Source organism: Halichoerus grypus, chromosome 2 (assembly GCF_964656455.1).
Source record: "Halichoerus grypus chromosome 2, mHalGry1.hap1.1, whole genome shotgun sequence".
In the NCBI taxonomy this organism is placed as follows: Eukaryota; Metazoa; Chordata; class Mammalia; order Carnivora; family Phocidae; genus Halichoerus; species Halichoerus grypus.
The window spans coordinates 203,387,157-203,412,020 of record NC_135713.1 but is presented as its reverse complement, the minus strand read 5'-3'; the positions used below and the strand labels follow the sequence as shown (position 1 = coordinate 203,412,020).

At 50.8% G+C, this 24,864-nt stretch overlaps 2 protein-coding genes across 2 annotated transcripts; both read right to left on the bottom strand.

The window, feature by feature from the left end:
* Nucleotides 1–17,076: 17,076 nt before the first annotated feature.
* On the bottom strand, nucleotides 17,077–22,691 carry LOC118533395 (E3 ubiquitin/ISG15 ligase TRIM25-like). Its single transcript, XM_036088685.2, has 7 exons — nucleotides 22,676–22,691; nucleotides 21,712–22,379; nucleotides 20,352–20,447; nucleotides 19,909–20,142; nucleotides 18,571–18,733; nucleotides 18,288–18,440; nucleotides 17,077–17,663 (listed from the first exon to the last, which is right to left on the bottom strand). Exons 1-7 carry the CDS (start codon nucleotides 22,689–22,691, stop codon nucleotides 17,089–17,091), a joined length of 1,905 nt encoding a protein of 634 aa, XP_035944578.2. The 3' UTR covers nucleotides 17,077–17,088.
* Nucleotides 22,692–23,994: 1,303 nt separating this feature from the next.
* On the bottom strand, nucleotides 23,995–24,864 carry LOC144381033 (large ribosomal subunit protein eL34-like). Its single transcript, XM_078066476.1, has 2 exons — nucleotides 24,550–24,864; nucleotides 23,995–24,323 (listed from the first exon to the last, which is right to left on the bottom strand). The coding sequence occupies exons 1-2, from the start codon at nucleotides 24,752–24,754 to the stop codon at nucleotides 24,175–24,177; spliced, it is 354 nt and encodes a 117-aa protein (XP_077922602.1). The 5' UTR covers nucleotides 24,755–24,864; the 3' UTR covers nucleotides 23,995–24,174.

Here is a 24,864-nt window from a genome sequence, read left to right as displayed (position 1 = left end):
TCCAAGGGTCTTGAGACAACCCAGTGTGGAAAGAATGATCTTTTCAGCAAATCGTGCTGAGACAACTGAAAATCCACACGCAAAAGGATGAGCCTGGACTCTACCGCACAGGATTAAAAAAAAGGGTCATAACTAAAAGTATAAAACTTTTATTTTTTTATTTTTTTTTATTTTTTTATTTGACAGAGAGAGAGACAGCTAGAGAGGGAACACAAGCAGGGGGAGTGGGAGAAGGAGAAGCAGGCTTCCTGCTGAGCAGGGAGCCCGATGCGGGGCTCGATCCCAGGACCCTGGGATCATGACCTGAGCTGAAGGCAGACGCTTAACGACTGAGCCACCCAGGCACCCCTAAAAGTATAAAACTTTTAGAAGAAAACACAGGAGTAAATGTTGATGACCTCGAACTAGGCAATGGATTCTGAGATATGACACCAAGAGCATCAGTGACAAAGGAAAAAGCCACATAAATTAAAATTAAAACTTTCATGTGCCAAAACACCATCAGGAAAGTGAAAAGATAACCCTCAGAAAGGGAGAAAATTTGCAAATCATATATCTGATAAAGAACTTGTATTGAGAATATACAAAGAATTCTTATAATTCAACAACCAAAAGACAAATAACCCTTTTAGAAAATGGGCAAAGGATCTGAGTAGACATTTCTCCAAAGAAGACATACAAATGGCCAATAAGCACATGAAAAGATGCTTCGGGCCCCTGGGTGGCTCGGTCAGTTAAGCGTCAGACTCTTGATTTCAGCTGGGGTCTTGATCTCAGGGTTGTGAGTTCAAGCCTCACATTGTGTTTCATGCTGGGTGTGGAGCCTGCTTTTAAAAAAAAGAAAAAAAAAAAGATGCTCAACATCATTAGTCACCAAGGAAATGCAAATCAAAACCACAATGAGAAACCACTTCACACCCACTAGGATGGCTTAACTTCTGGGTGAATTATGTAGGAGATACTTGCATTAGTTATAAGTTACGTCTTAGACATAAGTCATCTCCGTGATTATGTTTCTTTTTTTTTTTTTTTTTTAAGATTTTATTTATTTATTTGACAGAGAGAGACAGTGAGAGAGGGAACACAAGCAGGGGGAGTGGGAGAGGGAGAAGCAGGCTTCCCGCTGAGCAGGGAGCCCGATGCGGGGCTCGATCCCAGGACCCTGGGATCATGACCTGAGCCGAAGGCAGACGCTTAACCGACTGAGCCACCCAGGCGCCCCTCCGTGATTATGTTTCATTTCTTGCCAGTGGTCTCCGTGCTGGGTTTGGCTCTTATGTGAAGGGACATTCATTTTAGCCTGAGTTTCCTTGGATACAAACATTGAGAGGAGGGGGTGGGGTCCATTAAAGTGCATCCATGGTCCTCTAGGGATGGTCTCAGGCCTGTATGGGGGACAGAAGGGATTGTACTCAGGGATCTGCACCATCTCAGCACCTCGCACTTCAGCCTGGCTCAGTCCTGTGAGTGGCAGTCCCTGCCCCTGGGTACTCAGAACAGACCGGCTGCAGCCCTCCACCCCATCCCTGGGTACTCTGGTGGGATCCAGGGACTCGATACCCAGGGACTACCTGGAAGCTTCTACCTCTCTTTTTCCCAGGATCTCACCATTCTCTCGGGAGCTCCACCTTTAACTATGACCTCTGCTTCATCAAGATAAAATTGATAGAGCTGTGGGGACACTCCCTCCACCTTCCTGGACTCTGAGTGCTTCTCGAGGGTGAGGTTCCCAGCAGGCTGGAGCATGGTCACTGTGACCGCAGAGCTCCAAGCCAGGCTCTGGCAGACATTCCCTACCGCCTTCCCCAGCCTTCCTCTGTGACTCTGTCCCCTAAGTGCTGGTCTAAGTGCACAGCCTAGCATCAGGTCCCCTTTTGTGAGAGCCTATGGACAGCTGTCAATACAGGTGAGTGACTAGGGACACAGAGTTGGAAGGGTCATCCTCCTACAGATAAGAGAACTGAGGCATCTGCTCAAAGAGAGAGGGAGGCACTTGCTCAAAATCACAAATTTTCAGGAAATAATAGTAAGTAATTAGTACTTAATAGCACAATCACCATACATCGGTACAGATTATCAATCACCACCACACTCTGTTGCTGAGATCTTTGCACGTGTGTGGTGGAACACTGTCTCGAGGAGCCTTGTCTTTGTCTGATTGGCCCCTGGTTGGTCTTCAGGCGTCCACTTAGAAGGCCCTTCCTCCAAGAAGGCCTCTCAGACCTTACAGGGGGAGGCATTAATCCCGCTGAGTGCTGTGTGTCTCCCACTAAGCTCCTTGCTTTCTTGCTGGAGGATCCGTGCTTCCCCAGTACTTAGCACAGTGTGTAATGCAGGATTATAACAGCTAAGAGAAGGGTCGACATGTATGGTATGGAGTGCTGTCCAGGTACTAGCTCATTGGCTGAAATGAAGGAATGAATTATTGCCCATCCAAGTAACTCGCCCATTCCTGGGTCTTAACACCCTAAGCCCACAGTTTGGGATTCTTTAAAAAATATTTTAGGGGCGCCTGGGTGGCTCAGTCGTTGAGCGTCTGCCTTTGCTTCAGGTCATGATCCCAGGGTCCTGGGATCGAGTCCCACATCGGGCTCCCTGCTCCGCGGGAAGCCTGCTTCTCCCTCTCCCACTCCCCCTGCTTGTGTTCCCTCTCTCGCTATCTCTCTCTCTGTCAAATAAATAAATAAAATCTTTAAAAAAAAAAAATTTTAAGTGCTTAAAAGTTCCAGGATGGGGTCCTGGTCTCTCTGTCCCTCTCCCCAGTTCTTGGCCTCTATGACCCTGTGATATTTCTGGCTTTGTCCCTGCTGGGACAACGGGGGTGACCTGTCTGGGCTGTCCTGAACACCACTGGTGGCTGGACCCCTCAGGGCCTTACCTTCTCCACCAGCACTGGGGCAGCTTCTCTATTCGTTCTCTTTCACTCCTCTGCCTGTTCACCCTACTCTGCCCAGGGCGTGTGGCAGCTTGTCGGCTGGTCCCAGAGGTCTAGCTGGCTGTTTGCACAAAGACCCCGTGAGTTCATATCTGATGGGCACGGTCTGTCCTGGAGCTGGTCATAGATGCTGGCGGTGATGTTGGGCACCCAGAGCTTCCACCCCCCCTGCCCCCCACTCCAGCCCCCTGCTCTCTCCCACTTAGGAGCAGCATGTTGCCTTATGCTGGGGCCGGGCTGGGAAACAGGACAAGAGAAAACACAGGGTGACCTCATACCCCCTGATTCGGGATTGTGCCTGTGCTGAGCTCTGCCCTGAGTTCAGGTGTGTGGGAAGGGGCGATGGTCATAAATCAGGCAGGCACTTCTGAAACTACGGCCTGGACACAGCACTCTCTCCAAATACCCACTTTGCTCTCTCTTAGCCTAGGAGGAGGCTGTTGGAGGGGGGCTCCCTTGGCTTTGGGGCCACTCCCTCATCTTGTGTCCCCTCTTCCTTCTCCTGATTCCTCCTTCTAGCCTCTTACCCAGATTCTCTCCTCCAGCCTAGCCCCCCTCTCTCCAGAGCTCCAGGCCCATCTCCTTGTGATTTTCTGTCACCCCAACTCAGCCTGTCCCCACACCATCATTGCCATTTTCCTTTTCAGACCGGGCCCCACCTCAAGTTCTCTGACTTGGTCCCAGGCCTCCCTCCGTCCCCTTCGCCTCCAGCATCATATCCAGCTACTCGTTAATTCCACTGACTCCTCTTGCCCATCTTGCTCTATGTCTTATTTCTTCCTGGTGCTGGGGCCACATCAGACCCACACAGCGCAGACACTGAACCTTGATAGAATCTCTCTACTCAGCCTCCCTGCCTGGACTGATAGATTCATCTTCCAAAAGCACCCACCTTTTCAGGGGTTGTACCTGAAAGCCTTCCCTGGCTTTGAGTTCCCGGACCACTCTGCCCACACCTGGGCAGGGCTCTGGACACACACCCATTTCCCAATACTCCAAGCCCACACACTGACAGCCCACGCATTGAACTCACCTCTTTATCTACCCTACCTTGTGTGCATTCCTGCCCTTCCTTACCGCCCCTGCTCATGTCCTTGCTTCACCTCCAGAACCTTCTCTCTCACTCCCATTCAGCCTCGATCAGGCAAACTGGATCATGTCACTCCCTGAAGGGCCTTCCTCCATGGCTCCCAGAGCACCGAAGAATCGAGTTCAGATTTCTGCCGGCCCCTCATCCCCTGCTGGTCCCTTCCCCTCCTTAGCTCCGGTCCTGACGGCTATTTGGTCATGTCCCTGTTTTCACCCAGGCGCTACCCCACTACCCTGGAAAGCCCCCACTGTTTATAATGACAGAGACTAAGTGCCACCTCTTCTAGAGAGTCATCCCTGGTGGCCCCTCATGTCACAGCTTCCAGAGAGCCAGGACCACCTCGGGGATGATCAGCTTTGGTATCTCCAGTGTCCGGCAGAGCACCCAACACAAAGCTTTCAACAGGTGCTGTGTTGGTTTCCTGGGGCATCCATAACAAAGGACAACAAACTGGGGGGCTTAAGACAACAGAAATGTATCCTCTCACTGTTCTAAAGGCCGGAAGTCCGAGATCAAGGTATTGGCAGGGTTGGTTCTCTCTGGAGCTCTGAGGGAGAATCCATTCCACGCCTGTCTGCCCAGCTTCTGGGGGCTGCTGGTGATCCTTGGCTTGTGGCGGCATCATCCCAATCTCTGCCTCCATCTTCTCTCTGTGTCTGGATATCTCTGTGTCTCTGTTTTCTTATAAAGACACTGGTCATTGGATTAGGGCCCACCCTACTCCAATATAACCTCATCTTAACTAATTACGTCTACAAAGACCCTATTTTCAAATCAAGGCACATTCTGAGGTTCTAGGTGGACATGAGTTGGGGGAGGCACTATTTAACCTAGTACAGTTGCCCAGGATGCATTTGCAGCCTGATGGAGTCACCCATCCTCAGGGTGCAGCTCCAGGACCCCCTCCTCTGAGACATCTTCCCTGGTTCTCCTGGTCTGCCCCTTCTGCCCCGAGTCTCCTTCCCTTGGGAACCTTGGGGGTTTTAGCATTTCCTGCTAAGTCTAAAATTTCTGCTGGGTGCAAATCTACCCGGAAGAATTCTCAATCATCATGCAGATAGGCTGTTGTACAAGATTGGCATTTAAATGAGCTCCGGTCTCTCCTAAAATAAAACAAAACCAAAGGTCTTTCCTCCTTCCACTCATACTCCCCTCCAGCTCCTGCCCCAGCCCCCTCCACGGCCCAGCTGGATATGAGAGGTGTCTCCTCTCCCTGGGTGTGTTTCCACAACTCCCCTCCTCCCTCTGACCTCAAAAGCTGAACATCTGCCCCTTCTGGTCATTCCTGGGTCACCACAGCCAAAGGACATGTTTTGTCCTCACCTAAAGCGTCTGACCCCGCTGACCCCTCCCTCCTTGAACTTTCCTTGGCGTGCAGGACATCGTTCTCTCCTGGGTTTCCTGCCACTTCTCCTGCCACTCTGGCTGTTTACCCTTGACCTTTGCATGGCAGAGTTCCGCAGACTCTGACCTTCACCCCATCCTCTTTCATTCCACACCTGTGGCTCCAACCACCACCTGTATACTGATGAGCCCTCATTCCAGATCCAACTTGGCACCTTCACTTGTGTGCCTCAAAGGCACCCAAACCCAACATCAACCAGTACTCGCCATGGATGCTGTCCTCCCCTACCCCTCCCCCACACCCCAGCCAAACCGGGTCTTTTTTCTGGAATCCGTTTCAGTAAATGGCAGTGCCCGCATCCCATGAGTTTCTGTGACCTTCTGTCTCTCTCATGCCCCATATCTAATCCATAACCAAGTCCTGCTCACTTTACCTCCTAGTATTTCTCCACTCTGGCCACTTCCCCTCATCTCCACCACCACCCCCAGACCAGTCTCAGCCGTTGTTGTCCATCTGAGTCCTCGCATCCCCGTTCAACGCTGTAGCTGCGCTGATCTTTCTGCAAAGTAAGTCTGATCTTGACCCATTGCTCACCCTGCTTAGGGTGAGCCACTCTACGGTGGCTTTCTAGGAGTTGCAGGATGAAGATGAGCCCCTGGTGTGGCCACAAGACCCTCAAAGCCTGGCCCTTGCCCGCCCTTTCAGCCCCAAATCGATCATCCTCACTCACTGCCCTCCAGCCATACTGGCCTTCTCCGCTTGCCATGTTCTTCCAGCTGTGGGGGCTTTGCCTCTGCTGTCCCCCTTGCATGGAGGACTGTCCTGATCCCCTTTGCCTGGAAACTCTTATCATTTCAGATCATGGCTCAAACATCACTTCCTCCAGGAAGACTTCCCTTTTTCCCCGGCGAGGCCGGTTCTCCTAGTTATTCCTCCTAGCACATCTACTTCTCCTCTTTGACCTTTTCATTATTGTGCATTTATATTGATTTAAATCAGGAGTTGACACACTTTTTCTGTCAAGGGCCAAATGGTAGATATTTTAGGTTTTGCAAGCCAGTCTCCGTGGCAGCTCTGCCATCGTGGGCAAAAGCAGCTCCAGACACTATGTAAACAAATGAGCATGGCTGCGTTCCGATAAAGCTTTATTTATGGACACTGAAATCTGAACATCATGTAATTTTCATGTGTTACGAAATATTCTTCTTTTGATTTTTTTCCCCCATTAATAAATGTAAGAACCGGGGCGCCTGGGTGGCTCAGTCGTTGAGCATCTGCCTTCGGCCCAGGTCATGATCCCAGGGTCCTGGGATCGAGCCCCGCATCAGGCTCCCTGCTCAGCGGGAAGCCTCCTTCTCCCTCTCCCACTCCCCCTGCTTGTGTTCCCTCTCTTGCTGTCTCTCTCTCTGTCAAATAAATAAAATCTTTTAAAAAAAAATGTAAGAACCATTTTTAGCTTGCAAGCTATACAAAAACGGGCAATGGGCACAGTTTGCTGATGCTTGGCGTGGGATGGCTCCTTGTCATCTCTTCCCCTGAAGAGCTTTTACCTCAGTGTGTGGCTAGATACATGCACCACTGTGACTGATCTTAGGGCCTCTCTTCCTCCACTCCCTGAGCTGCACTGGGGTCATCTTGATTGACTCAGTCTATCTTGATTCCCACTGCAGCCCCCATGGGGATCCCTGTGCCTAGCCCACAGGGCCACTCAGAGGACTTTTGTGGAACATTGGAGCAAACTGGGCAAAAATATAAGCATCGGTGTCATCTCCCAACTGCGTGTGAAATGCAAAAGCAGTAAGACACATGTCCTCCAGGCAGGAAGAATCTAGTCGTAAATGAGAAAGAGTCAGCTTCCAGAAACACTTGGCAGGGAACCAAAGGCCTCTTAATGGGTGCCCTTGAGCTTCTGAGAGTTTGATTATTATTTGTTTTGGCAAGGGTGAGCAGCTAAATGAATGTTGTTTAACTTTTCATTTGAAGTATCTGTGCACATATATATCCCACTAACAACAGGGGTATTTGGTAATGGCTATGTTGAGCTTTGCAGGACCTTTGACATCCCTGACGCCTACCCCTGGTCCAGCTACTCAAGTCCATATACGCAACATGCCCATCTAGGGTGAGGGGAGTGAAGCACTTGCCTGGGGCCCAAAGTTTACGGGATACCAAGAAAATTCAGTAATCAAGGCAAATAATTTAATGCAATAATTATAGAAAATCAGATCAACAAACTATGGCCAATGGAGTCACCTGGTTTCATGAATAGAATTTTATTGGAATCAGGGCCAGGCTTAGTGTGAGGAGTTACAAAACAAGTGGTCCCAGTACTGGGTCAGATCTGGCCTTTTTTACTATTTTGATATTCTGCCCATCATAGATTTTTGCATTAATTTTGATTTTGTAAAATATTGCATTAAAACATTTATCTTGATTACTGAGATTTTTGGAGCCCCCCTTTTTTTCTTAATATTGCAATTTTTTTTTTTTAACATATAATGTATTATTTGCTTCATGGGTACAAGTCTGTGATTCATCAGTCTTACACAATACACAGCGCTCACCGCAACACATACCCTCCCCAGTGTCCATCACCCAGCCACCACATCCCTCCTACCCCCGTCCACGCCAACAACCCTCAGTTTGTTTCCTGAGATTAAGAGTCTCTTATGGTTTGCCTCCATCTCTGGTTTTGTCTTGTTTCATATTTTCCTCTCTTCCCCTATGATCCGCTGTCTTGTTTCTCAAATTCCACATATCAGTGAGATCATATGATAATTGTCTTTCTCTGATTGACTTATTTTGCTTAGCATAATACCCTCTAGTTCCATCCACGTCGTTGCAAATGGCAAGATTTCAATTTTTTGATGGCTGCATAATATTCCATTGTATATATATATACCACATCTTCTTAATCCATTCATCTGTCGATGGACATCTAGGCTCTTTCCATACTGTGGCTGTTGTGGACATTGCTGCTATAAACATTGGGGTGCAGGTGCCCCTTCGAACGACTACATTTGTATCTTTGGGGTAAATACCCAGTAGTGCAATTGCATTGGGCTGGGTCGTAGGGTAGCTCTATTTTCAAGTTTTTGAGGAACCTCCATACTGTCTTCCAGAGTGGCTGCACCAGCTTCCATTCCCACCAACAGTGTGGGAGGGTTCCCCTTTCTCCGCATCCTCACCAACACCTGTCGTTTCCTGACTTGTTAATTTTAGCCATTCTGACTGGTGTGAGGTGTTATCTCATTGAGGTTTTGATTTCGATTTCCCTGATGCTGAGTGATGTTGAGCACTTTTTCATGTGTCTGTTCGCCATTTGGATGTCTTCTTTGCAGAAATGTCTGTTCATGTCTTCTGCCCATTTCTTGATTGGATTATTTGTTCCTTGGGTGTTGAGTTTGATAAGTTCTTTATAGATTTTGGATACTAGCCCTTTATCTGATATGTCGTTTGCGAATATCTTCTCCCATTCTGTCGGTTGTCTTTTGTTTTTGTTGACTGTTTCCTTTGTTGTGCAAAAGCTTTTTATCTTGATGAAGTTCCAACAGTTCATTTTTGCCCTTGCATTCCCTTGCCTTTGGCTACGTGTCTAGGAAGAAGTTGCTGCGCTGAGGTGGAAGAGGTTGCTGCCTGCCTTCTTCTCCAGGATTTTGAAGGATTTCTGTCTCACATTCAGGTCTTTCATTCATTTTGAGTCTGTTTTTGTATGTGGTGTAAGGAAATGGTCCAGTTTCATTCTTCTGCATGTGGCTGTCTAATTTTCCCAACACCAGTTGTTGAAGAGAGTGTTTTTTTTTTTTTCCATTGGATAGTCTTTCCTGCTTTGTCAAAGATTAGTTGACCATAGACCCGAGGGTCCATTTCTGGGTTCTCTATTTTGTTCCATTGATCTATGTGTCTGTTTTTGTGCCAGTACCATACTGTCTTGATGATGACAGCTTTGTAATAGAGCTTGAAGTCCAGAATTGTGATGCCACAGCTTTGGTTTTCTTTTTCAACACTCCTCTGGCTCTCAGGGTCTTTTCTGGTTCCATACAAATTTTAGGATTATTTGTTCCATTTCTGTGAAGAAAGTTGGTGGTATTTTGGTAGGGATTGCATTAAATGTGTAGATTGCTCTAGGTAGCACAGACATTTTAATAATATTTGTTCTTGCAATCCATGAGCATGGAACGTTTTTCCATTTCTTTGTGTCTTCCTCAATTTCTTTCATAAGTGTTCTATAGTTTTCTGAGTACAGATTCTCTGCCTCTTTGGTTAGATTTATTCCTAGGTATCTTATGGTTTTGGGTGCAATTGTAAATGGGATGGACTCCTTAATTTCTCTTTCTTCTGTCTCATTGTTGGTGTATAGAAATGCAACTGATTTCTGTGCATTGATTTTATTTTATTTTTTTTTAAAGATTTTATTTTTTATTTGATAGAAAGAGATAGCGAGAGCAGGAACACAAGCGGGGGAGTGGGAGAGGGAGAAGCAGGCCTCCCGTGGAGCAGGGAGCCCGATGCGGGGCTCGATCCCAGGACTTGGGATCATGACCCGAGCTGAAGGCAGATGCTTAATCACTGAGCCACTTAGGCACCACTGTGCATTGATTTTATATCCTGCCACTTTACTGAATTCCTGTACGAGTTCTAGCAGTTTTGAGGTGAAGTCTTTTGGGTTTTCTACATAAAGTATCATATCATCTGCAAAGAGTGAGAGTTTGGCTTCTCTGTTGATTCCGATGCCTTTTCTTTTTTTTTTTTGTTGTCTGATTGCTGAGGCTAGGACTTCTATCACCACTTGAATAGCAGTGGTGATAGTGGACATCCCTGCCGTGTTCCTGACCTTAGGGAAAAAGCTCTTAAGTTTTTCCCATTGAGAATGATGTTTGCTGTGGGTTTTTCATAGATGGCTTTTATGATATTGAGGTATGTACCCTCTATCCCTACACTGTGAAGAGTTTTAATCAAGAAAGGATGCTGTACTTTGTCAAATGTTTTTTTCTGCATCTATTGAGAGTATCATATGGTTCTTGTCCTTTCTTTTATTAATGTAGTGTATCACATTGATTGATTTGCGGATGTTGAACCAACCTTGCAGCCCAGGGATAAATCCCACTTGGCTGTGGTGAATAATCCTTTTAATGTACTGTTGGATCCTATTGGCAAGTATCTTGGTGAGAATTTTTGCATCCATGTTCATCAGGGATATTGGTCTGTAATTCTCCTTTTTGGTGGGATCTTTGTCTGGTTTCGGGATGAAGGTAATGCTGGCCTCATAAATTGAGTTTGGAAGTTTTCCTTCCATTTCTATTTTTTGGAACAGTTTCAGAAGAATAGGTATTAATTCTTCTTTAAATGTTTGGTAGAATTCCCCTGGGAAACCATCTGGCCCTGGGTTCTTGTTTGTTGGGAGATTTTTGATTACTGCTTCAATTTCCTTGCTGGTTATGGGTCTGTTCAGGTTTTCTATTTCTTCCTGGTTCAGTTTTGGTAGTTTATACATCTCTAGGAATGCATCCGTCTCTTCCAGATTGTCTAATTTGTTGGCATATAGTTGCTCATAATATGTTCTTATAATTGTTTGTATTTCTTTGGTGTTGTTTGTGATCTCTCCTCTTTCATTCATGATTTTATTTATTTGGGTCCTTTCTCTTTTCTTTTTGATAAGTCTGGCCAAGCGTTTATCAATCTTATTAATTTTTTCAAAGGACCAGCTCCTAGTTTTGTTGATCTGTTCTACTGTTCTTTTGGCTTCTATTTCATTGATTTCTGCTCTGATCTTTATTATTTTTCTTCTCCTGCTGGGTTTAGCCTTTATCTGCTGTTCTTTCTCCAGCTCCTTTAGGTGTAGGATTAGGTTGTGTATTTGAGACCTTTCTTATTTCTTGAGAAAGGCTTGTATTGCTCTATACTTCCCTCTTAGGACTGCCTTTGCTGCATCCCAAAGATTTTGAACAGTTGTGTTTTCATTTTCATTTGTTTCCATGATTTTTAAAATTCTTCTTTAATTTCCTGGTTGACCCATTCATTTTTTAATAGGATGCTCTTTAGCCTCCATGTATTTGAGTTCTTTCCAACTTTCCTCTTGTGATTGAGTTCAAATTTCAAAGCATCATGGTCTGAAAATATGCAGGGAATGATCCCAATCTTTTGGTACTGGTTGAGACCTGATTTGTGACCCAGTATGTGATCTATTCTGGAGAATGTTCATGTGCACTGGAGAAGAATGTGTGTTCTGTTGCTTTGGGATGGAATGTTCTGAATATATCTGTGAAGTCCATCTGGTCCAGTGTGTCATTTAAAGCCCTTATTTCCTTGCTGATCTTTTGCTTAGATGATCTGTCCATTTCAGTGAGGAGAGTGTTGAAGTCTCCTACTATTATTGTATTATTGTCTATGTGTTCCTTTGATTTTGTTATTAGTTGGCTTATATAATTGGCTGCTGCCAATTATAGATATTTACAATTGTTAGATCTTCTTGTTGGATAGATCCTTTAAGTATGCTATAGTGTCCTTCCTCATCTCTTAGTACAGTCTTTGGTTTAAAATCTAATTTGTCTGATATAAGGATTGCCACCCCAGCTTTCTTTTGATGTCCATTAGCATGATAAATGGTTTTCCACCCCATCACTTTCAATCTGGTGGTGTCTTTGGGTCTATAATGAGTCTCTTGCAGGCAACGTATCAATGGGTCTTGCTTTTTTGTCCAATCTGATACCCTGTGTCTTTTGATTGGGGCATTTAGCCCATTTACATTCAGGGTAACTATTGAAAGATATGAATTTAGTGCCATTGTATTGCCTATAAGGTGACTGTTACTGTATATTGTCTCTGTTCTGTTCTGGTCTATGTTACTTTTGGGCTCTCTCTTTGCTTAGAGGACCCCTTTCAATATTTCTTATAGGGCTGGTTTGATGATTGCAAATTCTTTTAGTTTCTGTTTGTCCTGGAAACTTTTTATCACTCCTTCTATTTTCTTTTCTTTTTTTTTTTAATTTTATTTATTTTTGAGAGAGAAAAATGAGAGGGGTGAGGGTCAGAGGGAGAAGTAGACTCCCTGCTAAGCAGGGAGCCTGATGCGGGACTCAATCCCGGGACTCCAGGATCATGAACTGAGCCGAAGGCAGTCGCTTAACCAACTGAGCCACCCAGGCGCCCTTTTTTTTTTTTTTTTTTTAATTTTACTTATTTTTGACTCCTTCTATTTTCAATGACAGCCTAGCTGGATAAAGTATTCTTGGCTGCATATTTTTCTCATTTAGTACCCTTTTTAAAAATAATATTTTATTTATTTATTTATTTGAGAGAGAGAGGGTGAGAGAGAGAGAGCATGAACAGGGGAAGGAGCAGAGGGAGAGGGAGAAGTAGACTCCCCACTGAGCAGGGAGCAGGGAGCCCAATGTAGGACTCGATCCTAGGACTACAGGATCATGACCTGAGCCAAAGGCAGACACTTAACTGACTGAGCCACTCAGGTGCCCCTTGGAGCCCTTTCTTAAATTTTGTGCCTGAGGTGAATGCCTCACTTGCTTCACCCTAGTCCTGGCCCTGCCCCAAATGCATGTTTCCCAGCTGTCTGGTTTGAGAAGCATTGGGAGTCATAGACTCTTTAACAAATATGAACGGTATCCCTATCCATGCAATTTTACAGATCAGGAAACAGAGGCTGAGAGAGGTATGTGTTTCTCCCTTCACACACCTGCTGGAGGATCCTCAGCCTCAAAGAATCTTCGCGCTAAAAGGGAGGTTGAAAGTGGAAGCAAATGGAGGAATAGGAAGGTCCTTTGCTCCCACCTGGATGCAGGGCATGTTCAGACTTAACTTAGCAAAAGGATGGCAAAGGGAGGAGAAGGAAGTCATTGGGCAGCTGTGCCAGGCCACTCACACCCAGCCTGACCTGACCCAACCTCTGCAAAGGTTTCTTCAGTCCTTGGGTCAATGTTTATTAGGGACCTGCTCTCTGGCAGGCATGCATTAAGCACTGGAGACATGAAATATCCAGCCTGGCCCTACATCCGATGGAGAATTCTCACATGAAACAAGTGGATGCTAGGCGGGATGCATGCAGAGAGTGTTATGGGAGCAGAGAGGAAGGGACCCCACTTGGCTTAGGGAGAGGGGGGTTCAAGACTGGCCTCTTGGAACACAGCATCTTAGCTGTCTTAAGGACTGCACGGGAGTACATGACAAGTGATGAGTAGGACTTAAGGGGGCGAGAGTGGAAGAGTGCTCCAGGCAGCGGGAACAGCATGAGCAAAGCCCAGGAGGGAAGACCCTTTGGAGGGTAGGATGGTATGAAGTCTGGTAATGAAACCCATGAGAGCTACAAGAGACTGATATTTGTGGCAAGGAGCTGGGGGGTGGAGTCGGGGTGGGACTGAGCCAGCAGGGCAGGCTGGAGACAGCCCACCTCTCCTTAGCTGGTGGGACTTGGTCCACATACCACCAGGGGCCTTCCTCACAGGACAAGTGCAGAGTTGAACTTATGCTCTCTTGAGTGGGATGTTCCTGACAGCCATCAGGTACCCACCATATGCCAGGCATACTCTGCCCGAGGCTCCCACAAACATCCTCTCCCTTCTATCCCCAGCCTGAGCACACCAACCCCTGCGAGAGGGCAGGGTTCAGGCTTCTTCCCTAGGTTCCTGCCACCTGGTCCTGCTTCTGTTCTCCCCCCACTGTGGGATGGCATGATGAGATGGGTGGAAATCATGGCTGTTGCCAGCATCCTTTGGCCCCTACCTTGACCCTTCTGAGTTTGGGTCAAACTTAGGAGTAACATGGAGGAAGCAATATCTGGCTTTGGCTGGGTTGCCACTTGCCACCCACCTCCAGTGGGAATCAAGGAAGGAATTAAAGACAAAACAAAGCCATAGGAGGGGTTCTTGGCTGGCTCAGTCAGAAGAGCATGCTGACTCTTGATCCCAGGGTCATGAGTTTGAGCCCCACGTTGGGTGTAGAGATTAAACAAACAAACAAACAAAACATACACCAAAGCTATAGGACTTGTAGAATTTGTAGAATGTAGATTTGTAGAATGTAATGTTATGCAGCCAGTGAACAAGTCATTTTTGCATTTTGAATAACTTTTTTTTTGCATTTTGAAAGTATGTAGTATTGTTGTAAGTTTTCTTTTCTTTTTTTTTTTAATATTTTATTTATTTGACAGAGAAAGACACAGCGAGAGAGGGAACACAAGCAGGCGGAGTAGGAGAGGGAGAAGCAGGCTTCCTGCTGAGCAGGGAGCCCGATGTGGGGCTCGATCCCAGGACCCCGGGACCACGAGGAGAGCCGAAGGCAGACGCCTAACGACTGAGCCAGCCAGGCACCCCCACACAGACATTTTTAAAGCGAAATAATCCTTGGTGACAGACTAGTTTATAGCCTATTCAGATTCACAGTAAAAAAATATTTGAGTGCTAAGGCGGGAGAAGGAAGGCATGAGAAGTGTGTGGGTGGCGTTCTAGGGACAGTCCCTTCCCTGGTGTCTCCGCAGTGGGGGAAAGGGAAAGGGTAGGGTTCACAGACATGGATTATCCAAGAGCACTGGCTGATCTTGCACCGGGGAGGACCCCTCTAGCATATTTCTGCCATGAGGCACATGCTGAGCCATGAGCAGAAAATATTGACATTTTGGTCTGCTGGCTAGCCTCCCTGATGTGCAGGCCTGCTTGCCATTTGGCTTTGTGAAATAAAAAGCATTTGAGGACCCCCAGGACTATCATTGTGAACTCCTAGTGGCCTAGGAACTGCAAAGGAAGAGCTGTTTAGGAAAGCAAATACCCCTATTAGTTCAGATGTGGATTTCACACCAACATGTGCCCGAAGGTGTCAGGATGGTTTCCAGCATCACACAGCACCCCATGAAGAGCTGGCAAAGGTAGCTGCCTCCTTGCAAGGAGATGGGGAAAGACTTGGAGATCCATTCGGCTAGTCAGAGCAGACCCCTGCTGTCTCCTTGTACCCTACCCTCGCCTCCTCAGCACTTCTTGACCTCATCCCAGGAAGAATGAAGATTGCAGGGGCTGGGGGTGGGGAGCCAAGATGTAGGCATTTGGGTGTGAAAGACCTCTCCTGAACACGGGGAAAAGTTTACATTTCCTTCCTACCTAGCAGCATGGGGAACAGCTCATGGGAACAAGAGTGAAGACTCCAGAAAGGAAGGTCAGCAAGAAATCACAGCCACAGTTTGCTTGAGGGTGCCCCACCCTCAGAGACCTTGAGAGTACCCCCTACACCTGATTCCAGTCTGGCCCCATCCTGGCCCTAAAATGACCTCTCCTGATGGGAAACTAGGGTCACTAATTTCTCTTCCAACCGGCCAGGCGGGAATGGAATTCAGGCACACCCGTGGGGCCGGGCGCTGTTTGGCCTGGTTCTGGACCACGTTGCCCGAGGGCTTTTCTCCCAGGACTTGTAGCAGTTCCTCTTCAGAGTCAATCATTAACCTGAGAGCTCCCGCAGAGAAACCGTAGGAACAAGCGGCTGGTTGAGGCTGGAAATGCTGAGGTGGCTTCCCCAGATGGGCCGAGTCCCCAGGCACGCTCCTGCGGTGGCCAAGCAGGAACCTGGCCGGGATCCAGCCTCGCGGGCCAACTTCCGCACACGCTGACCGGGCAGGTGGGATTGCAGAGGCCTGGGTGGGGAAGCAGCCCCTTTGCTTTTGGGCAGTGCGACATGTTAGGAGAGTGGAGGGGGGTGGGCCGAAGGCTGGGGCAAACAGCTTCCAGCCACACAGAGGAGGGTGGAGAGTGGACAGCTTCAGTTTCACATCTGCTCCAGATGTTGGAACAGCAGGTGTATGCGACGCTCTGCTCTGGTCAGTAAGCCCTCAGCCTTTCTTTGGGCCTGAGATCAGCCTGGGTTCCTCGCCTTAACCTCCCAGCCCCCAATTAAGCAACTGGGACAGAACCCCCCGCCACCCAAACCATCGGTTAGGTGCCACTCTCAGCCAGGTCACCTGCGGGGGAGGAGCGCAGAGAAGCCGTCTGCTCCAAGCCCCGCCCACTCAGGCCACAGGGCCTTCGGGAACACGTCCCTGGGCCCCGATGCTGCGGTGCCGGGACCAGCCTGGAAAACCAAGGCCAGGGGCCTCTATGGGGCTTAGGAGGGCGGTCGCCACGGTGGGGGAGACTGTGCACCCGGGTCAGGAATCTGCCCTCCGGAGGCCATCGGACTGTCCCCAGTCCCGGGGGAACTCCAGCCTGTCTCAGAGCCCTTCTCCTGGGGCTGCGGGAACGGAGGGGTCTGCCTGTTTCCTGGGATTCCCGGGACGTCCGGGGCCGCGGGTCGGGAGGCCGGTGGGCCGCCCTCCGCCTCCAACCCGGGGCCGGGACCTCCGGCGGCACCCGCCCCCGGCGCCCCTCCCCGCCCCCGGCGCCCCTCCCCGCCCCCGGCGCCCCTCCCCTCCCCCGGCGCCCCTCCCCGCCCCCGGCGCCCCCCGCCGCCCCCGGCGCCCCTCCCCGCCCCCGGCGCCCCGCCCCTCCCCCGGCGCCCCTCCCCTCCCCCGGCGTCCCTCCCCGCCCCCGGCGCCCCTCGCCGCCCCCGGCGCCCCTCCCCGCCCCTGGCGCCCCTCCCCGCCCCCGGAGCCCCTCCCCTCCCCCGGCGCCCCTCCCCTCCCCCGGAGCCCCTCCCCGCCCCCGGAGCCCCTCCCCGCCCCCGGCGCCCCTCCCCTCCCCCGGAGCCCCTCGCCGCCCCCGCGGGCCCAGCCAGCGCTCTAGTCCAGCTTTATTGACCGCGGCCTACGCCCCCCTCCGGGTGCTGCTTGAGCGTGACCGAGGCGCCGCTGCTGACCATGACCGCGGGGTAGAGCGGCTCCAGGAAGGAGACGAGGAAGCGGTAGAGCAGGCTCACGCCGCCCGCCACGCAGTAGAAGGAGACGCAGCCGGCGCCGCAGTCGAGCGCCACGCCGAGCGTGCGCTGGTAGCCGCCGTGCAGCACCGTCTGCGTGTTGTTGTGCCACACGGAGAACTTGAGCGAGTCCCACTCCAGGCACCACGAGTAGGGGTTGCGGCCCAGCAGGTAGACGACGTTGCGGCGCGGGCGGCCGCCGAGCGGGGGGCTGCGGCGGTAGGTGACGCCCAGGCACACCCACGAGTTGGACACGTCGGCCTCCCAGTAGTGGCGGCCCTCGGACAGGCCGCGCGAGCACAGCACCTGCGGCCACTGCTTGAAGCCCGGGAAGGGGCCGCCCGCGGCGAAGGGCTCCAGCAGGATGCCCAGGTTCAGCACCGAGTGGGTCTCCTTGAACAGGAACAGCTCCTCGCTGGCCGTGGTGGGGTCAAAGTTCAGGTTGCAGTAACCTGGGGGGAGGGGACGTGAAAGGGAGCCCGGGTGAGCGCCCCCGGGGCTGAGGACAGGAGACTGAACGGGACTGAGGGAAGGTCAAGGGCTCCTGGAGGAGGTGACTCAGGGATTCACCAGAGAGACCCCCTATATCTCAGAGAAGTCACTGAGATGTGCCTCCCAGCCCTGCCCCGGAGAGGGGCTGCAGAAGCAGCAAAGGAAAAGGGAGATTGTCTGAGGAAGAAATGGACAGTGTCATCCAAGCTGGCTTGGCTAAAGCCCGGGGTGTGTGTGTGTGTCGGGGGGGGGAGGGGGGGATACTGGCAGGCACCGAACTGAGGGCAGAGGTTGTGCCCCACCAGAGCCAGGGAGGATGGCAGAACCAGCAGCTGGGCCATAGGCAGGTCCTTGCCCCACCCATGGGGAGGACAGGATAGTCCTCCCCTCCCTATCAGGGCCTTGGAGTCACAGGCTGAGTCCTTCTGAGATCTCCAGGCGCCCGTGGGAGGTCAGAGAGCTGGCATCTCTCTGGAGCCCTGGTCTGAATGCAGGCGGGGCTGGGGAAGACAATGCCCCCCCGTGGGGGGGGCTGCCCTTTTCTTTCCCACCCATTGTTCTGGACCCCAGCACTGAGGACTCACACTTGAGAAGTGTTTTTCTGTCCACAGCTGGGGGCAGCACCTCATAGGAGTTCATCTTAATGCCTGGGGGAGATGGAGGGGCTTTGCTGAGGACACTCTTCGAGCCCAGTGTCCTTCCGGAGAGAGGCATGGGCTTCCAGGAGGCTGCGTCACCTGGGGGAAGGTGCACAGGGCAGGCAGGGCTCTCTGCAAGTGCCTGGAACCCCGAACACTGCCCTGTGGGGCAGTCCCACCCCCCGAATGCAGGTGAGTCTCCGCTGGCCCTGGGCTGCCCGGTACTGACCCTTCAGGAGGAGCTGACTGATGAAGCTGAGACCCACATCCATCAGCCGGCTGCGGAGCTCCGCCAGGGTCTCTGGCAACTGGAGGAAGGTCTGCTTCTCCTCACAGCTGGTTCCCATCAGGGGTTCCACGTAGGCAGGGAAGTGCTTCAGCCTGGGGAACTCCTGAAGGGAGGGAGCGGCCAGCGGTTCCCCTGTGAGCCAGGGCCCAGGCGGATGCCAGGAGCTCCCGCTTATGCTAGGGGCTCCGGGGTCCCCAGAATCACGGGCAGGTGGACAAATGGCTCGTTTTCAAACCTGGACGTCTCTCTCCCTTCCTGCTGGTTGTGAGGTCTTAGATGAGGGCTTTGCCAAAAGCGTGGCTGCTCTGGCCTAGTGCATCAGGCAAAGTGTATGAGAAACAATGGGAAGAGGATTTCTTTAGAGCTTTTAATCGCTTAGTGAAAAACCTTGGGGCGCCTGGGTGGCTCAGTCATTAAGCGTCTGCCTTCGGCTCAGGTCATGATCCCAGGGTCCTGGGATCGAGCCCCGCATCGGGCTCCCTGCTCGGCAGGAGGCCTACTTCTCCCTCTCCCTCTCCCCCTGCTTGTGTTCCCTCTCTCGCTGTGTCTCTGTCAAATAAATAAATAAAATCTTAAAAAAAAAAAAAAAGAAAAGAAAAACCTTGCCAAATGTTTCCTGGTGTGTGTGTCGGGGCCAAGGGCGGGGGGGTGGGGGGGTGGGAGGGGTGGGCGGCGCAGCTGGACACGGTGAGCAACAGCTCTAGAAATTAGAAATCTGCTCCCGGGCACGTGATACCAGCTGAAGAAAGGAGGTCTGTGCTGAGTCCGGAGTTCCCCAGCACGGGGTTTGGGTAGCCCTGGGTCCCGCTGTCACCCAAACCTCCGCTGGCGACCCTGCCTGCTACCCTCTTGTAGCAGCAACGGGCTGGGGACCAGACCAGGGCTGGGGAAGGAAAAAGGACTTCGTTCCAGGCTATATGGATTGTTCTGGTCTCGCTTCCAGCCCTGGCCTGGGCTAGTCTGGAGAAACATATAGACTGTGGCAGATACTTGGAATCCCGGCGTCCACTCCCTTCTGTTCCAGGGAAGTGAAGGCAGGAAAGTTAGGGTAAGGCTGAGTGCTGAGGTGGAGGAAGAAGCCAAGTGGGTTGGTGTAAGCTCAGGGCCTATGGCCTGGGAGGGAGAGCCTCCCGGAGGCCCAAGAATGGACAAAGAGACGCAGCCCCAAATGCTGATCACTTAATCCTAGGTCTGGGCAGATCTGGTGCACCTACAGGTGGAGGGGGGCAGAGGCTGGATCAGGGCCGGGGGCAGAGACAGGGGTGGGGGGGGCCTCACCTGCAGAAACTGCTGGTCACTCCTGTTGGCAAGCAGGGTGCGGAGCCAGATGCTGTCCCCCTCCAGCTTCAGTAGCCGGTTGTGGCTCTGCTGGATGGAGCGGCCTAGCTTCCCCAGAGCGGCGGCCTCCTCTTTCTCCACAAAATCCAAGACCTTCATCTGCAGCTGTCTGACCTCCTGGATGATCTCTGAGAAGCAGGTGTTCACCTCCTCCCGTGTTGTCTGGATCAGTTTCTGTGGGGGGGTGGGGTGGACGGTGTGTCGAGAGGCATCTCTGAGCCCCAGCCGGGTACCCCTAGTCTTATGGCCTGGAGCGTGCCTCGGCATCCTGTTGCTGACTGCCGGGCTACATGACATCCACGCCAAGGCCTTAGAGTGGCCCTCAGCCTGATGCAGGGCACTGCGGGGAAGCCGGGGCCTGGGAGAGGGCGGGCCAGCCTTACCGAGAGAAAGGCCACCTGCCCTCGGTGCTTCTGGCTGTCAGAGTTGATGATCAGCATCTGGTTTTCCACATTGGCCTGGACCTTCCGAACCTCCACCTGGGAGCGAGAGGGAGGAGGAGAGGGCCCTGATTCGGAGAGGTGGCCTCGGAGAAGCCCTTCTACAAGCCCAGAGGAGACATACCTCTTACATTCCTAAGATGCCTACATGAGAGAGACCAGAGCTGAAGGGCAGATGACCCGGGGTCTACCCTCTGCTTGTGGTCTCTTACTCCCTGAGACTCTCTCCCCATTCTTAGGACTCAGGTTCTCTGCTCCTGACAGTGACGACCACCGGGTCTCAGGTTACAGAAAGGGGCTGTGGAGGGTTCAGGGGCTTGAGAGGCAGCAGTGGGTCGAGGAGGGACTTATCAGATATGGAGCCCCGGAGATACCTTGCTGGGGGTGGCCCTGCCTGGCCCAGGCAGCCCTGTGTCCCAAGTCCCTCTACAGAGAAGCCTTCAGTCTCCACCCGTCACAGCAACGGGCACGTTCTTGTTTATAATAGATGACAGAACTGTGCCGTTCCAAGTGCCTGTCCAGGAACTGTTGCTGGTGCACCGTCAAGTTAAGAAGCTCAAGCCAGACTATAAATCAACACACTGCTTGCTTCGTTCACCAAGTCTTGCTACGGAAAAAGTGTCAGCTGAGCTCAACAGGGTGGTGAATGGGTTTACATTCCGGCCGGGCCTCCTGGCCGTGGACCGTTCCTGGGTGGCTATGTGGGAAGAGCACCCGTACTGAATACACGTGAGGGAATGTCTGAAATCTAAGTGTTCCCCTCGAAAAAGCAGTACAACTATATTAAACAAAAGTTGAAAGTAGAGAAAAGGAGGGAGCCTGGATGGCTCAGTTGGTTAAGCGACTGCCTTCGGCTCAGGTCATGATCCTGGAGTCCCGGGATTGAGTCCCGCATCGGGCTGCCTGCTCATCAGGGAGTCTGCTTCTCCCTCTGACCCTCCTCACTCTCATGTGCTCTCTCTCTCTCTCTCAAATAAATAAATAAAATCTTAAAAAAAAAAAAAAAGTAGAGAAAAGGAGGGGATATGCCCCACCTGACACGACAGGTTTTCTCTCAGACTTTCCTTTTGCTGTGCAACAACAACAACAACAACAAAAGAACCTAGAACTCGTACATACAACTCGGGACCCTCGCTCATCGAACTCGCCAACCCTTTCTCATGTCGTGGCGCGTCCACCCCCATGACCATCACTTGGATGGTTGTGTAACTGCCCCCCAAGGACCGGTGTGCCCTGGCTTGTGAAGACAGTTACCCTCCGTGAGAGCCTCAGAACCGTGAGGTCCCGGCTCCCCTCGCCTCACCTCCTTGCGGGCCCGCTCCTCCTCCAGGGGGAGGGTGTCGTGGTTCTTGTGCTCCTCCAGCAGGCAGGCCCCGCACACACAGCAGCCTTCCGTGCGGCAGTACAGGGCCCGCAGCTTGCGGTGCTTCCGGCACAGGCGGCTCTGGAGGTCCCACACGGGCTCCAGCAGCTGGTGGTCCCGGAACGCCTGGTCCTCGAAGTGGCTGAGCAGGTGCTTCTCGCACAGGGAGGCCATGCACTGCAGACAGGACTTGACTGACTTGAGCTTCTGCGGAGAACAGAAGTCGCAGGGCACGTCCCCGGGCCCCGCCAGGATCCGGGAGGATCCCAAGGTCTGGCCCTTGGCCTGGGTGAAGCAGGTCACCATCTCCTCCAGGATGCCGTTCTTGCAGAGGCGCGGTCTGGAGGGGAAGCTCTCTCGGCACTGGGGGCAGTAGAGGGTCTCGCCCACGGAGGCCTGGTGGTCCCAGAAACCTTGGAGGCAGCTCATGCAGAAGTTGTGCCCGCAGGCGGTGGTGACCGGGTTGCGGAACACCTCCAGGCAAATGGGACAGAGGACTTGGTCCTCGAATGTGCGGAGACTGCTGTTACTCATCAGGAGCTGGGTTTGGGGAGGTCTCGAGGGCTGGGCAGGGGGCTGCAGGGCTGGGTTGTGGTCCTGGGCTAGCCCTGAGAAGATAGAGCAGAGCCATGAAGGAGCCACAGCAGGAGCTGAGGGGCCTTTCAGGGGTACACCAGTCCTTCCCATACAAGCAGCTGTCTGCCCATGGGGTACAGAGACTGCGTCATCGGTCAGGCCACACGGGGGGCATGACATGGGGATTGTGTTCTCCGTGTCCCAGCCCTAACTCCTGCAACACATCTTGGACAAGCCAGCGGATGGCAGAAAGAAGTCACATCAATGTCAGGGAAAGGAGCCACTTCTCTGGCCCTTCAGAAGAAAGGTAGGAAGCACAAGTACTTACGTGAAACCTTCTGCATGTCAGGGAGGGCTAGAGGCTCGGCTGCCCTAGGATGGGAGAGAATAGAACCCCCGGGCACTGAGGTGCAGGTGTCTTGCCCTGGTCCCACTTCACCAGCTGTTGGGAGGGTCCCCCTCAGTCCTGTGTGCCCCCACCCCAGCCCTCTCCATCTCTTGGGATCTGATGGCTGCCTTCGTACCTTTCCCTTTGGTGGCTGTTTTCGTGATCTCCCTATCAAGTTGGCCCCCCTCCTCAAAGATTTCCCCCAGCTTTGTTCCCTGACATCACAGTTCAAGTGTGACCAGCCCCAGCATTCTGCTTGTGATGTCAGCAGGGCAAAAGGTGCGCCACTGGACATGCTCGGCCTCTCCATGGGTGATGCTTTACTCCACAGCCTTCACCCCAGGAGGTGAAGTCGCTGTTGCACCTGGGGCTTCGTGCACTGGACCTAAGGGACTCACATTACCAACCAGAGAGGAAAATGGCATCTAAGTGGCAGTCGGATCTTGGACAACTCCTTTAATCTCTCTGGATCATGGTTCTTTTCTTGTGAATCGACAGGGTTGTTATAGGAGATGATATTTCAAGGCCCCTTCTTGGTCTAAAGTTGAATGATCAACATTATCTGACTGGTGATCCTAAAAACTGTTGCTTCCACTCTGGTTCTGATCCTCAGAAGAAAAAAAGGGATGAGCGAAGCGGAAGAGAGATTCTCATTGCTCTATAATTGCTTCTTTGTTAAAGGTTTCTGTTTCCCATTCTCCCCCACCCAACAGGATAAATGCCCTGAAAAGCTTACAGTATATCACTGTCTTGCTCCAATAGGTTAGCGTGGCCCTGTTTGTTGTATAGAAAAGGTAAATAGAAGGCATCCGTTTCTCATTTCCCCATCTCAGAGGAAAAATTTTCAACATTTCTTCATTAAATATGATGTTTGCTATAGGTTTATTATAGATAACTGTATCAGATTATGTAGACTCCTTTTCCTTCCTGGTTTGCTAAGAGTTTTTATCTGGAATGGATATTGACTTTTATCTAATTCTTCTTCTGCATCTTTTGAAATGATCGTAAGCATTGCCTCTTTTATTCTGTGAATGTGGCAATTCTGTATTTACTGATTTTCATTCTTAACCCACCTTGTATTCTGGAATGAACTCTACTTGGTCATGATGTGTTATGCTTTTTATATATGCTGGATTCAACTTGTTAATATTGTCATAGGATTTTTGCATCTATGTTCATGAATGAAATTGGCCTGGAATTTTCCTTTTATGTAATGTCCTTGTCAAGTTTTGGTATTAAGGTATGGTAGCTTCATAAAATGAGTTCAGGAGTGTTCTTTATCGCTTATTTGGAAGAGTAAGATTGATATTATTTCTTCCTTAAATGTTTGGCAGTATTCAGTGGTAAAGCCGCCTAGGCCCTGAGTGTTTTTTGTGGAAGGGTTTTTTTTTTTTTTTAAGACTTCTGATTTTTTTTATTACTCAAAAAAGCTTCATTGTTTATTTAGCTTTCTGACTCTGTGCTTGTGCCTTCGACACTTTCACAACGATTTTCTGCTCCTTGATGAGGAAAGCACACTTGGTCCTGTCATGAACACACTCAGCACACATGGAACCACCATAGGCCCTGCTGATGTGTTTTTTCATTTCATTTCATTTCATTTCATTTCATTTCATTTATTTATTTATTTATTTGACAGAGAGACACAGAGAGAGAGGGAACACAAGCAGGGGGAGTGGGAGAGGGAGAAGCAGGCTTCCCGCTGAGCAGAGAGCCCGACGTGGGGCTCGATCCCAGGACCCTTGGGATCATGACCTGAGCCGAAGGCAGACCCTTAACGACGGAGCCACCCAGGCGCCCCTGTTTTTTCATTTTAGACAACCTCGTAAGGACTTTAGGTCTCATAGCACGAACTCCTTGAAGTCGGCCTGGGCCCACACCACATGCAGATTTGGGTGATTTCCCAACCTTCTTGGTATAAAGGTAAATGATTCTATTACCAGGGGTTTGGGACAGCCTAGTTTTGTTAGAGGCTGTATCGTAGGACAGCCTATGACAGCAGGTCAAATGCTGGACCATTCTGAATGCCTATGGATGCTGTCCCCGGATGTGGAAGGGTTATTAATTACATACTCAACTTCTTTCAGAGATTTAGAATTATTCATATTGTCTGTTTGTTCTTGTATCAA

Bases quoted from the DNA above. Each gene is read 5' to 3' on its own strand.
- LOC118533395 (XM_036088685.2), bottom strand. The intron at 20,448-21,711 runs GTGAGGCGAGGG...TCTCGCTCCCAG, and splicing joins AGGAGCGGGCCCGCAAGGAG to GTGGAGGTTCGGAAGGTCCA. The intron at 18,441-18,570 runs GTCAGTACCGGG...ACCTTCCCCCAG, and splicing joins CAGTCAGCTCCTCCTGAAGG to GTGACGCAGCCTCCTGGAAG.
- LOC144381033 (XM_078066476.1), bottom strand. From the start codon at position 24,754: ATGGTCCAGCATTTGACCTGCTGTCATAGGCTGTCCTACGATACAGCC. The intron at 24,324-24,549 runs AAATGAAAAAAC...TGAAATGAAATG, and splicing joins AGTCCTTACGAGGTTGTCTA to AAATGAAAAAACACATCAGC.